Source organism: Aquarana catesbeiana, linkage group LG03, assembly GCF_042186555.1.
Source record: "Aquarana catesbeiana isolate 2022-GZ linkage group LG03, ASM4218655v1, whole genome shotgun sequence".
NCBI lineage: Eukaryota > Metazoa > Chordata > Amphibia > Anura > Ranidae > Aquarana > Aquarana catesbeiana.
In genome coordinates, this window is record NC_133326.1 from 719,620,931 (window position 1) to 719,636,743 (window position 15,813).

The 15,813-nt window shown below is 42.8% G+C and overlaps 1 protein-coding gene across 2 annotated transcripts in view; it reads left to right on the plus strand.

Moving 5' to 3' along the window:
• Nucleotides 1-15,813, plus strand: part of LOC141133716 (NACHT, LRR and PYD domains-containing protein 3-like) — an 87,020-nt gene that overhangs the window by 52,111 nt on the left and 19,096 nt on the right. For both annotated transcript variants that reach the window (XM_073623236.1, XM_073623237.1), the window contains exons 6-7: nucleotides 5,056-5,205; nucleotides 15,513-15,686. In XM_073623236.1, coding sequence (XP_073479337.1) covers nucleotides 5,056-5,205; nucleotides 15,513-15,686 — 324 coding nt within the window. The remainder of the gene's footprint in view (nucleotides 1-5,055; nucleotides 5,206-15,512; nucleotides 15,687-15,813) is intronic.

Genomic DNA, 15,813 nt, shown 5'->3' on the forward strand with positions numbered 1-15,813 from the left:
CTCGTTGTTACTGGAATTACGCACCTGCTGTGTCTCCGCCATGTCCTCTCCAACTGCACCGAAAGAGAAGGGGCGGGGAATATTGTAGAAAGAACGTCTGGGGCGGGCGACATGGGCGGAGTTTCACACATGCGCAGTGTATATAAAGCATAACGCGCGTGCATCAGTAGTAGGATCTGTGAGTGGAGGAAGTGCCGACATTAGGGTTTTTCTCTTGTTTTTTGTCTTGCAGAAATAATGAATTCGTTCAAAAAGGCATAGTTTATGAGCCAGTTTGTTGATAGGTACAGGGAGCTGTCCAGTTTGTGGCAAGGTCAAACAAAATGTATACCATAACAGACCAGCTAGGAAGGCAGCGCTGGAGAAACTGCTGGAATTTGTGAAGACAGAGGTCCCCAACGCAGACAGCAATTTTTTTTGGACAGGAAAATTGGTAGCTTGAGGAGCACATACAAGAAGGAGCGTAATAAGGTCCTGGCATCCCAGAGGTCAGGAGCAGCAGCAGATGACCTGTATGTACCCAGTCTGTGGTACTACAACAAAATGTGTTTTCTGGAAGACCAGACTGAAGTGAGGTCATCACTTTCCACACTTCCTTCCACCCTAGCTGAGGCTTCCATGGACCAACCTGGGCTTTCCATCCAGGAAGAAGTGGAGGAGCCCAGCTTGAGGCAGGTATAGTATTTTTCTACATATTTGTTATCCTAAAATTAAGGATGTTAACTAGATTTTCTTTTTGATAAGAAATTAATGATTGAACAAAAAGTATTTTACATATCAATAGACAGTACTGGCCAAAAATGATTGGGACAAGAATGAAAAATGCTGGGGTCAGAATGCTAGTCTTTTCTATTTATTAACATTTAATTTGCAACAGTCATGAGCTGAAAATTGTGTGTGATTGATGAAGCAAAAACTAAAACTATGTCCCTTTTTTATACACAGGAAAGCCTCAGCCAGGATGAGGGTCTGGAATGTGGCAGCCAGGAGGTGGCAGGGGGAAATGGCAGCCAGGAGGTGGCAGGGGGAAGTGGCAGCCCAGTGGACTGACCCAATCCCAGGTCCCTCCCCTCCGCCTTCCACCCAAAGGGCCCAGGAAGGGGAGGAACGTGGAGGAGGCAGCACTTGGCCTCATTACCTTTCGGAGTTCATCCATCCTCCTCCATCTCCTATACCTCCTCCACCTCCTGCCACAACTCCACGAACAAAGCCACAGCGTGCAGGGAAGCATAGAAGGAAGACAAGAGAGTGATAGCCTGGGTTCAGTCTGGTCTGACAGAAGACGCAGGCTGTTGTAATACCACAGCCTGGGGACATATATGTCATCTGCTGCTGTGCCTGATCTCTCGGAGTCCAGAACTAGATTGTGCTCCCTATTGTATACACTCCTCAGGCTACCAATTTTCTTTTTCAAGTAGTTGATGTCTGCCCTGGGGTACAAAGTCTTTGCAAATTTCTGCAGTCTCTCCAGCGTTGCCTTCCCTTTTTCTTTTGTTATGACCCAGAATAAATGGTAATTTTGTTTTCAGCAAATACTTGCCTATGTGTTTTTATTTAAAAAAAGGACAGTTTGTTTGTGAGTAGGCAGGTACATTTCAAAAATACAATGTCAAATTAACAAGGGACACCAACACCAACCTCCTGGAGGTTAAAAAAATACAAGATAATAATGTTGTTGTGGAAACTTGACACTCAAAAAAATAAAAAAAAAATGATGGGGATCACTAGAAAATAATTTTAAAATAATAATAAAAAAAGGAGATCTTGATTTAAATAAAAAAGGAAAAAAATCACTATAAAAAATAATTCTAAACTTTATTATGGAGATCTGGCTTTAAAAAATAAAAATATTATTTAGGAGATCACAAGAAATAATAAAGAAATACGTTTGTCAGAACTCTGTGTGAATATCAGCAGCAAAACAACTTCATTCTTCTAGCCTTATAAAGAACAAAAGAATGCGCTGCATTAAAAGATCAAAAAATTTACAGCGTGACGAATGTGCTATTACCATTACGAACACTAGTTTTACCAGACTGAGCGCTTCCGTCTCGTACTTGTTTCTGAGCATGAATGGTTTTTTGCATACAGACGAACGGAATTTCCGATAGGAACTTTTTGCGACTGGAAAATAGAGAACCTGCTCTCAATCTTTTGCTGGCGGGAATTCCGCCAGCAAAAGTCCAATGGAGCATACACATGGTCAGAATTTCAGACGAAAAGCTCACATCAGACTTTTGCTGGCGGAATTTCTGATTGTGTGTATGCGGCATTAGTGTCACATGATCTGTCATTACATATACACACCTTTTTGAAAGGCCCCAGAGGCTGCAAACCTAAGCAAGAGGCACTACTAACCAAACACTGCCATGGAGACCAAGGAACTCTCCAAACAAGTAAGGGACAATGTTGTTGAGAAGTACAAGTCAGGGTTAGGTTATAAAAAAATATCCAAATCTTTGATGATCCCTAGGAGCACCATCAAATCTATCATAACCAAATGGAAAGAACATGGCACATGAGCAAACCTTCCAAGAGACGGCCGCACACCAAAACTCACAGACCGGGCAAGGAGGACATTAATCAGAGAGGCAACACAGAGACCTAAGGTAACCCTGGAGGAGCTGCAGAGTTCCACAGGAGAGACTGGAGTATCTGTACATAGGATGACAATAAGCCATAGGCTCCATAGAGTTGGGCTTTATGGTAGAGTGGCCAGAAGAAAGCCATTACTTTCAGCAAAAAAGAAAATGGCACGTTTTGAGTTTGCGAAAAGACATGTGGGAGACTCCCAAAATGTATGGAGGAAGGTGCTCTGGTCTGATGAGATTAAAATTGAACTTTTTGGCCATGAAAGAAAATGCTATGTCTGTCGCAAACCCAACACATCACATTACCCAAAGAACACCATCCCCACAGTGAAACATGTTGGTGGCAGCATCATGCTGTGGGGATGTTTTTCAGCAGTTGGGACTGGGGAACGGGTCAGAGTTGAGGGAGGACAATGACCAGCAGGACAATGACCCCAAACACACTGCTAAAGCAACACTTGAGTGTTGAGGGAAACATGTAAATGTGTTGGAATGGCCTAGTCAAAGCCCAGACCTCAATCCAATAGAAAATCTGTGGTCAGACTTAAAGATTGCTGTTCACAAACCATCCAACTTGAAGGAGCTATAGCAGTTTTGCAAGGAGGAATGGGCAAAAATCCCAGTGGTAAGATGTGGCAAGATCATAGAGACTTATCCAAAGTAACTTGGAGCTGTGATAGCCGCAAAAGGTGGCTCTACAAAGTATTGACTTTAGGGGGGTGAATAGTTATGCACATTTACTTTTTCTGTTATTTTGTACTATTTGTTGTTTGTTTCACAATAAAAAAAAAATCTTCAAAGTTGTGAGCATGTTCTGTAAATTAAATGATGCAAATCCTCCGCTAATCCATGTTAATTCCAGTTTGTGAGGCAACAAAACACAAAAAATGCCAAGGGGGTGAATACATTTGCAAGGCACTGTAGCTCAAGAATCTTCTCAGTCATGGAGCGTCATGCATCTTGGCAGCAAAACATGCATCTGCTAACTGTGATTGGGGTGTCATTAACAATTAGCCAGCATTCACATCTGCATGTTTCCGAATACGAGGCAACCCACACAGAAAATGTGTGCTTTTTCTTATGTCTTAAAAATGCACAGCAATGCACGCCACACTTGTGCAGATGTAAATAAATTGTAACACAAGCGAAATGCGCCTTACGGTGCATTTTTGAAACATACAGCAAAGCGCATGTATTATTGCGGTCTGCCTTGCATTAAAAAATGTGCAGAAGCAAATAAATAATAATGCAAGTGCAACATACATTGCTGTGCATTTATGAAACGCACAGCAAAGCAATGCGCAGATGTGAATGAATGGTAACGTATTTACAACCCGCAAGAAAATGCATGCTTTGCTGTGCGTTTCATAAATGTGTGGCACGGTTGCATTACCATTCATTTGCATCTTCATGTTTTTGAACGCACGCCAACCCACAATAAAACGCATGCTTTGCTGTTCCTTTTCGAAAATGTGCAGCAACACACGTTGCATTTGTGATACCATTCGTTCACGTGTTAATTTTTCTGAATGCCCGGCAACCTGCAGGAAAATGCATGCTTTGCCACATGTTTTGGAAACATGCATCGTGCTTGCCTTGCCATTTTTGGAGTACAGGCCACGGTCGCAGCACATTTCTGAAACGTTCGGCAAAGAACACAATTTCTGTGCGGTTGATGTGCATTCAGAATCATGCAGATGTAAATGCAGCCTGATTGTTAATGATGCCCGAATCACTGTTAGCAGACGCATGTTTTGCCGTGTGACAAAACATGCTATAAACACGGATCCATCAAAGTCACATAGGAATGCTCCTTAGTAAAGTTACTTTGAAGTCTCACCTGGTCGCCGGGAAGTTGTAGAGCAAAGTCAAGCTGGAAGTCGCTGCGACTTTCATGTTGTGCTGTGTGAACCAGAGCTAAATGGTGGTTCCCACATATCACCTTCTACACAACTTCTGGTAACAATCACATCATTTACATCGTATTAACCCTTTCCCTGACCCTAATTATACCATTTATCACACAGAAAATTTGGAGGGAAAGCTTCATGTTCAGAGGTCTGGGAGAGGGAAATAATGCCAGGGATGTGACATCATCATCTCAACATTGGAGGGGCCAATTGTCTGCAGAAGTGGGCGGAGATGGGAATGTCTGGACTGCATTTTATATCTGGAACCAAAGTGGTGTTCCAGGATTTTCCAGAAGCTGTTGATGAATGAAAACCCCTGTGTAGGAAGGCCGGAGACCCCGTATACATATCAGGGTTCTCCTTAAAGTTTTGTCTGGAGTGTGACTTCAAAGACCACTTATAGTCACCAAGTCCACATCAGGTCCAGTATGAGACTGTAGAGCCAGAGGGAAGGCAGCCATGTGGAAGGGAAATGTTGGATGTTACATTGTTATTCTTGGTGTCAGAGGTCATACATTCTTGGTGCTGATTATTATCTCATTATTGGCTTTTAGATTTCTGCATTGTACTTTTTCCAGTAAAGATGGTCATGGAGAGGACAATGCAGAAGATGAAGAAGAAGATTCCTCCTCTTCAGAAGTTGAAATGAAGTGTGATTCTCTTTCCTTTCTGATGAACCCGGAGAGTAAAATTCAGGAATTAGGGTAAGAGAAATGTGTGATCTGCAGTGATGGAGAAATGTGACGTCTTGTGATTGTTCCCGTCTCTCAGTGTTTCCTTCTATCTCTGGGTGTCCTCCATCCTCACCCATGTAGACTCTTCCATCACCTGTCCTCTTCTCATGTCTTCTCCTCTCTCTGAGGAAATCTTTCTCTTTGTAATCTCATCCATGGGATTTGGGGTTCCCCTTATAGTAGAACAGTGACCAGGCTATGTACATATGAAATGGCCATCCATATTCCTAACAAGCAGGAAATAGGATGGAATAGAAACCATTAGTACTCGCTCACATGTGTCATGATTATGTAGAACGAAGCAATGCTCAGTAACACTTCTATGACATTTATGATGTGTCTTCATTGTGTTTATGAAGCTCTGAAAACACTATAAGAATGGCAGTTAAATGTCCGGGGGAGGGTTTGCTTTTCTAGTGGGAGGAGCCTAAAGGGGAAGTGATGTAGAGGAAATGATCTCCTTTGATATGTGGATTTCGGATATATTACAATAATTATATAACATGACAACCAGCTGCCATGTCATCATATTCACTATCGCTCTCCTGCCCCCTGGAGGACAGATTTTCCGGTCTGAGGATAATACCCACTTGGTGACTTACTACCACATCTGTTTTATTTGTATGTGTCACAATAGCTGGGATACTCGGGTCATTAATAGTTTATTAATAATAACATGTAATATATCCTCACATAGAATCACAATATATCCGGGGGCGTGTCCGGACGCGAAGCAGTGAAGACGTGTGGGTGCTGAGCTCTACACAGGCAGCGAGAAATCCATTGCCATCCTTGCCCTAATTTACCCCGGTGAGACCCCACTTTATCAGCAACAGTCCCTGGGCTTTCTATACTACAGCCCCAGCTGGCTATTTGTGGAATTCGGCCTGCTACACCTGCTTTGGGCCTGCAACTAGGCCTACACTACAAAGGCTCATCGTCATTTTGAGGCCGGCGGATCATCCGGAGCCCTCCGTTCCTCGCTCCCACGATCCGGGGGTTAAATGAGTACTCTATCTTGGCCCATCAGCTGCTACACCACTGGAGGGCATAGGACAACCACGCAGCAGAGGATGGACACCTGAGGATCCCTGCTATCAGCTCAGGTCTCCCGCGGCCCAATGCCATCTTGCGGCCTGCTGATCCGGCTTATCCCATCTCCCGGACACAGTCAGTAGCAGGGCAGTTGTCTCATAACTGATTCCCCCAGAGGTGACTGTTTACCGATATATCGGAGGGGTTCCGCTTTTTGATCCTGACGGGGAAATCCTGGGCCTGCACGGAGCGGAGCTCACTTGGTCGGCCACCACTCTCAGGAAAGTCCACGGCTTCGGCCTACCCTCGGAAGTCAGCAGCCATCTTGCTGCTCCGAGTACACCCTACCCCATTCTATTCCATTCCACTTGACACATAGCTCCCTCCACATCAGGTTAAGTGCAGCACTGGGACTATTAACCCCCTCACACAGCTACTAAAGTGGTTTTCTTTACAACTAACTTATGTACTTAACAAAATAATAAAGGCTGTCCCGGCTACTATGGAGATTGCCATTTAAGTGAGCTCAGGGTCCTGTCTGCTCTCCGAGACCTCTGAGATGCTATTCTAGCCATTTATAGCTTCAGGGGTAAGCTTGACCATCCATCACATTTCTTGGGCATCTCATGGGCAAACTTGGCCAGCAGCAGCGAGATTATAAGCCTTTGTTCGGGCTGTGTCAGGGACCAAATATGGAACGCTTTGTCACTAGGTCGCAATCTGCGATCTCGAGTCATCCCGCAGACCCTTTTGCCACAATGGATCCATCCCTGGGAACGGAGAATGTTGTGAACTCTCCACTAGCTACCACCCAGGGTCCAGATTCTGAACCACCCTCTCCACATGAGATCCTCACCCCAGACATCTTGGACGCCAAGTTGGATGCTAAATTGCAGCTCTTACTTCAACAAATCACAAGAAACATTTCAGCGGAGGTGAGCAAGTTAGCCGCAGACTGAGAGGGGAAACCAAATTGGGGAGCTTACAGACACTCTTAAAAATAAATTTGATGAGATGATTAATTATGTACAGGCTATTGAGGAAGCAAACCATAACCTACGTTTTTCAATTTCCCAACTACAAATACAGCAGGAGGACTTGGAAAACAGGGAAAGATGACAGAATTTGCGCTTCAGGGGTATCCCTGAAACAATGGGGGACCCTGACTTGCGCGCCTATCTTCTGGGTCTTTTCAACACCTTGGCCCCCACAGTGGTGGATATAGACTGGCGCCTAGATAGGGCGCACCGGTCTCTGGGCCCTAAACCTCCGGCTGGAGCTAGGCCCAGAGATGTTATAGTGAGGTTTCACTTTTTTGAAAGCAAGGAGGAACTAACCCTGACTACATGCAATAAATCCCAAATTACGTACAAGGGGGCAGAACTGCAGATTTTTAGCGACCTCTCCCCCATCACCCTTGCTAAACGCAGGAACCTGCATCCAATTACCTCCCATCTACATCATCATAAGATTCCATACTGCTGGGGATTCCCTTTTGCCTAGCTGTATCCAAAAATGGAGTCCAATATACCCTGCGTGAACTGCAGGAGGGTGAAGCTTTCCTGAAAAACCTCGGCCTTCCTCCTCTTCCGGAAGAAGATTTGATTCCTTCTGTAGCCCAGGTTCGTCCACCTCCTAACACTCCCAGCCACATCTGGACCCCCATGAGGGGTAAATCTAAGAAGCATCTTTCTAGACCCCAATGTCCACGTACCTCCAAGCAACCTTCTTGAATCTTTAGTACATTTCTCCTTGGATCCATACTTTAATGCTCTTTGCATTTCCGTTTTTTTTTTCTTCTTTTTTTTTCAAGATCCAGAAGAAAAGAAACAAAGTTTGCTGCTCTGGTCCACAAAGTTTTGTGTCTACCCTGTTTCCTGTTAGGGGTAGAGTTTTTTTCCATCCCATGGGGTTCTTTTATTAGTGTTTTACATACCTCAATTGACAGTTGTTCCTGTTTATCTACTGACTCTTTTTTGCCACTATTAACAGGTCTCCTACTGTCTGACTTATTCTAAATGTTCATCAGGTGAGCAGTCGGCCTCTCCCATCTCTCTATCCAGAGTCTCCTGATGGAAATCCGTATATGCCTCTACCGGCCCTGGTCTATGTCCAGGGCTTCCTGAGACGCAGTCGCCTCTCAGGTCTTCCAAAACTTACGTTTTTGGTTTTTTTTACGTTTGTTGTTTTATTTTCTTTATGTCCATGGTTATAGTTCAGCTTTATAGGTTGAAATTGCATTTGTTTTTGTTTCTCTAACACACTGCGGTTTCATTACAGGGTATACTGGTTAGCACTCAGGTACCGAGGAAATGTTGTTACCAGTAATGTTTATAAACAGTTATGCATTTATTCTTATGCTGTCTATATTTTGCTGTTGTTCTCCCTTACTATTCCTACACGACTTTATACATGACTTTAAGGAGCATGTTGTATAATGTGAAGGGTCTAGGTTCCATCCGTAAGCGCTGGATGGCCCTGAGGGATTTCAAGGCCTCAGGCGCAGACGTGGTAACGATCCAGGAAACTCACTTCCGGGCAGGAGGTTCATTTAGATTTGCTTCAAAGTTTTTCCCCACTTCCTACCTTGCTTCTGATTCCACGGGCAAGGCGGGAGTGGCAATTCTGATTAGGAAGTCCTGCCCTGTTAAGGTTAAAAACTCCCATGTTGACCCTCATGGGAGATTCCTCATTTTAGACTGCGAGTATATGTCTGTTTCTTTCACTCTTGTCAATCTCTATACCCCGAATACAGGCCAAATTGACTTTCTCAACAAACTTTTTGATGCCCCTCAATATTGTTCACAACCTTTTATGATCATTGGTGGGGATTTTAATCTGGTTATGTCACCCACTAGAGATAGACAAACTCTCCTTAGTACTATACCGTCTAAGAAAATTACGTCCCAAGCTAATGCTTTTCGTAAATGTATTAGATCCCATCAACTTCTCGACTCATGGAGGATTAAGCATCCCTCTGCTAAACAGTTCACGTTTTACTCCTCATCTTATAAAATGTACTCATGCCTTGACCATTTTTTATCTCAGCCCCACTTATCGCCTATGTGGTCGAGTCTGACATTTCTCCCATCACATGGTCGGACCATGCACCCATTATGTTAGATCCTATGCTTTCTCAGGCCTACACCAGACACCAGATCCTGTCATTGGCGTCTCAATGACCTCCTCTTACAGTCTCAAGTTTCTCATTCTATTCTAGCCAAAAGTTAAGAAGATTTTTTTCAGCTTAACATAGGGTCGGCGTCCGAATTTTCTACGCTGTGGGAGGCGCACAAGGCTGTATTCCGTGGTGCTTGCATAGCTGAAAGCTCTCGGTTAAAGAGAGATAGAGATGGACTTATACAGTCCTTAACATCCGCTCTGGTGATCGTGGAGCGGAGGCTGTTGTGCAATCCCACGGTGATGAAACTGCAGAGGGTCTCTTCCCTCAGAGAACAAATCAAATTAATACAGCTTGATGGAGCAGCCAGATCCTTACTCTGGATGAAACAGAAATTTTACGAATATTCTAACAAAACCCATAGTATGTTAGTCAACAAATTATGTCCACGTCCATTCAACTCATTCCCTGACTTCCTTCAACAGGCGGACGGATCTAGAGTGCACTGCACCCGTGAGATGTCTAAAATTTTTGGCAAATTCTACAGTAAATTGTATAACTGTGTGACCCCGGAGAATCACTTTAACTTCACCCAGGAAAAATTTGAGACTTTCTTCTCTAACATAAAACTTCAAAAATTATCTTCAGCGGATTTAGATTGATGCGGCTATAATGGCTGAGGAACATTTGACTATAATTAAAGATCTCCCATTACATAAATCCCCTGGCCCTGATGGTTTGCCATATTTTTACTACAAAACTTTCTTTGACATTTTGTCTCCACACATGTTGACCTTGTACGATTCCCTGCTTAAAGGCATATCCCCACATCTACATTTCTCTCACTCCTACATTTCAGTCATTCCAAAGCCTGGTAAGGACCCCTCTAATCCAGATAACTATAGGCCCATAGCCCTTTTAAATTCAAATTATAAAATATTTACCAAAATTCTTGCATCCAGACTATCCAGGCTTGCTCCCAAATTGATCCATAGAGATCAAGTGGGCTTTGTCCCCGGTAGGCATGCAGGGGATAGCACCCGATGTACAATAGATCTGATAGATCTATTGGACAGGTCTTCCCGCTCGGCATTGATTCTAAGTTTAGACACACAAAAGGCCATTGATAGGCTGAGTTGGCCCTATATGTTTGCCACCTTAAAAACATACGGTTTTAACGGCCCCTTTCTAAAAGCTTTAGAGGCCCTTTATTCGACTGTCACAGCCCAAGTGCAGATGTCATCCTTCCTGTCACCTGGCTTCCCCATGACAAACGGAACTCGGCAGGGGTGTCCCTTATCACCATTACTTTTTATTTTATGTTTAGAACCCTTGGCTGAGTCCATCCGTGCTCATCCCAACATTCGTGGGGTGGTAATGAGACAGGGGGAATATAAATTATCGTCTTTGCAGATGACATTCTGCTCACTATTACTAATCCGTTGATATCTCTTCCTTCGCTACATAAATTATTGTCTTCCTTTAGTGCCATTTCTGGTCAACACTTCTAAAACTGAAGCACTTCCCATACACATTCCGCCATCCTTGTTATCCCAGCTTAAAGAATCATACCCTTATAAATGGTGCAATACCTCCCTCAAATATTTAGGTGTCCTTCTTACACCCTCTTATTCTTCCCTCTATCCTGCTAACTTTCTTTCTCTGGTTCTAGACATTAAAAAATCCCTGTCGGCCTGGACAAAATATCCCCTGTCCCTGTTAGGTAGGATTAATGTCCTAAAAATGTCTATTTTACCCAGATTACTATACCACTTTGAAACATTACCAGTTGCCATTCCTTCCTCTCAACTAAAAGCACTCCAGAGGAATTTTCTAAAGTTTATATGGGGCGGCAAGGCCCACCGCATAGTGAATTCCCTAAGATCCAGGGGGGGGGGGGTTGGGAGCCCCGGACATTATTAAATATTATTACGCCTCACATCTGAGGGCTATTGCTTCATGGTCTTCATTACACTCACCGAATCAATGGACTGCCATTGAAAAGGGAGTGTTGTACTCGGTTCACCCATGCTCTTTAGTTTGGGGGAACCCTCCCATCCCTGGATCCTTCTATTAAACGTCAGTGCACTGCTCCAATGACTTTTACTTTAACCATTTGGCGTAAATGTCTCAAAAGCTATTCTCTTGCCTCACCTTGCCCTCCTCTTGTGAATGTGCTGTTTAACCCAATCGTACCAGACAGTGTGTCCCTGGGCAGGATATTCCCATGGCTTAATACCCCTCTTTTTCAGCTCCGGAATCTAGTCCATCCAATCACATGGAGATTACATACTTTTAATACTCTATGTGAGAAATGTGATATACCTTCCCACCTTTTTCATTTTTATTTACAGGTTAGACATTTCTTTTACTTCAAATCTCCAACCCTGACTCCTGAGAAACCAACCGCCTTTGAATGTTTATGCGCTCAGGGCCCTCACCAACTACATTTAATATCCTCTATCCACTGTATCCTCCTTGAGTCGACCCCTCTTACTGAGACCACACACCACTATATGAGAAGATGGTCCTATTTATTGTGTCGAACTATCACGGTCCAGGTATGGGACAAGATTTGGTCCTCTACTTTTAAGTCTTCCAAATGTGTAACCCAAAAGGAAATGTCCATTAAGATTCTTATGTTTTGGTATAAAACTCCTGATGCCATTCACAAATATGATTCCTCAGTTTCGCCACACTGTTGGCGTTGCGGAACTGACACAGGTTCTTTACTTCATATTTTTTGGCAGTGTTCCCTGATTCAACCCTTTTCGCATGAGGTGATGCTATTAATACAGAAGGTGGTGGATGTGTTCCTCCTGCTAGATTCCTTAAATTGTTTGTTGGGCCTCCCTTTTCCAGGCTTAACCAAAAAAGTAAATTGGCTAATCTCTTATATTTTGTTAGCTGCCAAAAGGCTTATTCCATTGTGTTGGCTGTCCAACACGCCTCCTCTGTGGTCCAGATGTCTTCACCTGGTGGCTGATATTCGGAGGATGGAGTTTTTGACGGCCTCTGTGCATGATTCTATCTCCCAATTTGATAAAGTTTGGGAATCTTGGGATCGATCGGAATATGGGACCCCTATGCCAACTGTCACATCTTAAATTAGCATTACATTATTTTTGATCACATTCCCTCCCTCCCCCTCCCATTTCTATGCATACCACTTGATACCTTCATGGATTCTTTGTCGCCTATTATATACCCTCCACAAAAACCTTTGCCTTTTTACCTTTATGAATGCTCTCTGGTTTTGTGTTCTATTATTTACCTATGAGCTGTTTACTTTATATATTTTTGGTAAGCTATGCAGACCACCCCTGTGTTCTGTATTTATGGACATTGTTCATCTGTATCTGCTACTTATATATTTTTTTTTCTTTTTCTCTGTTCTTTATTACGTTTTCATTGTTAGTGCACTGTGCATTATGTAACAATTTCATATCTGTTCTTTTATAACCCAATAAAAATACAATTTGAGATTCACAATATATCCATGTAAGAATGTACAGAGCCGCCGGCGACCCTCCTCTCCCTCATAACAGTATAGCAGCGGCTCTCCTAGTGTATCTGACAGGCGTGATGATGTCTCCACCTTACACGTAACGCCCTAGGCGGGGCTTCATCATGTTTATTTGTGTTGTTTGTTTAAAATGTGTAAATATTAATACTTTTAGGTTTAGGGAGTCTCACTTCTAGCTCTGCACAGCTATCTTTATATCTATCCTGTAAGGGAGGTGTCACTGTACATCACCAATCATAAGTGGCCGACAACAAAGTAGGTTTTTTGCATGTACATAGTGTGCTAAAGTTTGGGTGGTCTCACTCATCATACTGCAATATTGAACACTTTCAATATATCTTATATTGTTTTTTTATAACATTGTAATATTCCTGTATAATTGTGCTGAAACACGTGTTTTTTTGTTTAAACATTTGAAATAAAAATACTATTTTTAGGTTTAGGGAGTCTCACTTGTAGTGCTGCACAGTTCTCTTTCTATGTATTTGGTGTTGGATTTTGTGTTCAGCTGATTAGTATATATAATTGTAAGAGGTTTTTGGCTGTGCAGTGACACATTTCCTGCCTGGCACTGTCAGTATTGCCGGCTGGTTGGTGATTTTGCCAGCACACAGAAGCTATTGGAGTTACCACACGGCTGTTCTGTACAACCAGAAGTGTCACGGAGCTGCTCTGTCCCACTTCTCTATTATTTCCCAGTGCATTCTGGGATACCGGAGCCTCCGCTGTCTGTCCTCCAATGCCCAGAGATTATTGGACATCACCATGAAATGAATGCAGGCAACTGACAATCCTGGATGTCTCATGACAGCGACATTTATAACATGACACAACGCTACCGCTCCTGTGTGACCAGCACTGTGTGCTGCCATGGTAATATTTATGGCAGGCATGGAAGGTGGTTATCAGCCTTTAGAAATGCTGAATAAATGTCACATAATCACATGGTACTGACACATGTGTGACCGAGACCTCCCTGACCTCTGTAGCTACAGACACCATGGATCAATTTATCCTCAATTTTCATACATTATCCAGTGAGGTCCCTCCGGTGGGTTTCAGCAATCTGCTCCCCTCCTCTGAGTCATTCAGTTATTAACGGAAATTACAGCTTGAGCTACTGAGCTCTGTAAATAACATGGATTGTACAGTGATCCGGGAAGGACAGACAGGTAAACATGTAGAAAAGAGATTTCAGCTCCACCTATTGTATTTATACACAATATTTCCTATTTACAAATCTATGAATAGAATGTTTTGTCCTGCCCATAATAAAGACAGAAAACATGATATATTCCTCTGAAGGCAAAGACCTTAGACAGTTCTCACTTCTGTACAAAAGGCTGTCCCATAACCAATACAACTCATACTCCAGAAATATAATCTGTCATTGTCTCCCTTCTGCAGGATAGGAGTTATAAATCCTGGAAAGTTACCCCTCCCCATCACTAGAAGAAATGATGAACATCCCTAACTCCCATCCCCTGTATGAGTCCTTGTCTGCCATAAAAAGTCCCAAGTCTTCCTTTGTCCTGGCTCTGGGCAATGAGTGCCTATCTCCCCCTCTCTGCTCCTGGTGGGGGTTGTGTTCAGGTATGAAGGTTGTATCCTATGGAAATAAACCCCCTCCGGAGTCCCCCCACAACCACATATTATACTATGTAGAGCTGGGCAGTCAGCTTCATCTTATTGTAATTTGTTATCCACAATGAGATGTTTGTAATCAGTTGACAGGACTAGAAAGGATTAGACAACAAAGACAACAAGATATTGGGACTTTGAAAGTGCTGAAACCTCCTCCTGGAATAATAGATCTTACAATATGATATTTAAAAATTCTATTTTATTAATATTATAGATGGTTAAAATTATGTCTATGCCAAATTTGGAAGCAAACTCTATATATAAAAAACAAACTTCCCGTAAACCAATGTACACTAGTTACTATAGTCATATATGTACACAATCATGGATAGCCATGGCATACACCATTACACATATGTGAGGAGATGCACAGCCAACGCATTTCGCCTAATGGCTTCTTCAGGGGTTCTCTTTGAAGGGGAATGAATGTAGTAGAGTTGCTGCAGAGAAAATCATATAAGAACAGATAATATATATTGATAGATACGGCTCAATATATATCACTGTGATTTTATTTATACATTGTTGTTTCAAAAACTTACAATTAGTAGATATTGACTTTGGGAAGCCCCTAAGGGTGTTACACATTCCTGGGGCATCCACCATCAGAAATTCTGCTGTTTTGTTTCATAAACCCCCCAGATCCTTTCCTTTATCTATCAATTTCATAAGCCACTGTATGAGACACTGTGTGAGGTCCTGCTTAATAACCGGGTACATAAGGGGGTGACTGAGCTGTCACAGCGCCCCCTCTTTATACTGTGTAGACATGAGTACTACAACAGCTTCACCTTTATCATCTTCCCTAATAACAAGATCTTTCCTCTGTATAACATTCTATATATCCTGATATTCCGCTCTAGTGATGTTATGTTACTTTTCACTAAATGGGAATAATTCCTCATATTCATCTTATAATATAATATCATGTGTCTGGATTTGTCTCTGCAGGTTGGAGAGATGTGGTGTGAGTTCCTCTGTCTGTGATGATCTCAGATCCATTCTTATCAATAATCGATCCCTCACCACACTGGATTTATCAGGGAATAATAATCTGGAAGATTCTGGAATAAAACTTCTATGTGAGGGGCTCAGACATCCTGGCTGTACTCTGCAGGATCTGATGTGAGAATTATCCTATACATTATATAATATTCTGCAGGATTTTGGTATAAATTAGGGATGAGCTTTATGTTTGGGTCGAGCATGAGTTCGACTCGAACACTGGCTGTTCGGCCGTTCGCTGAATAGC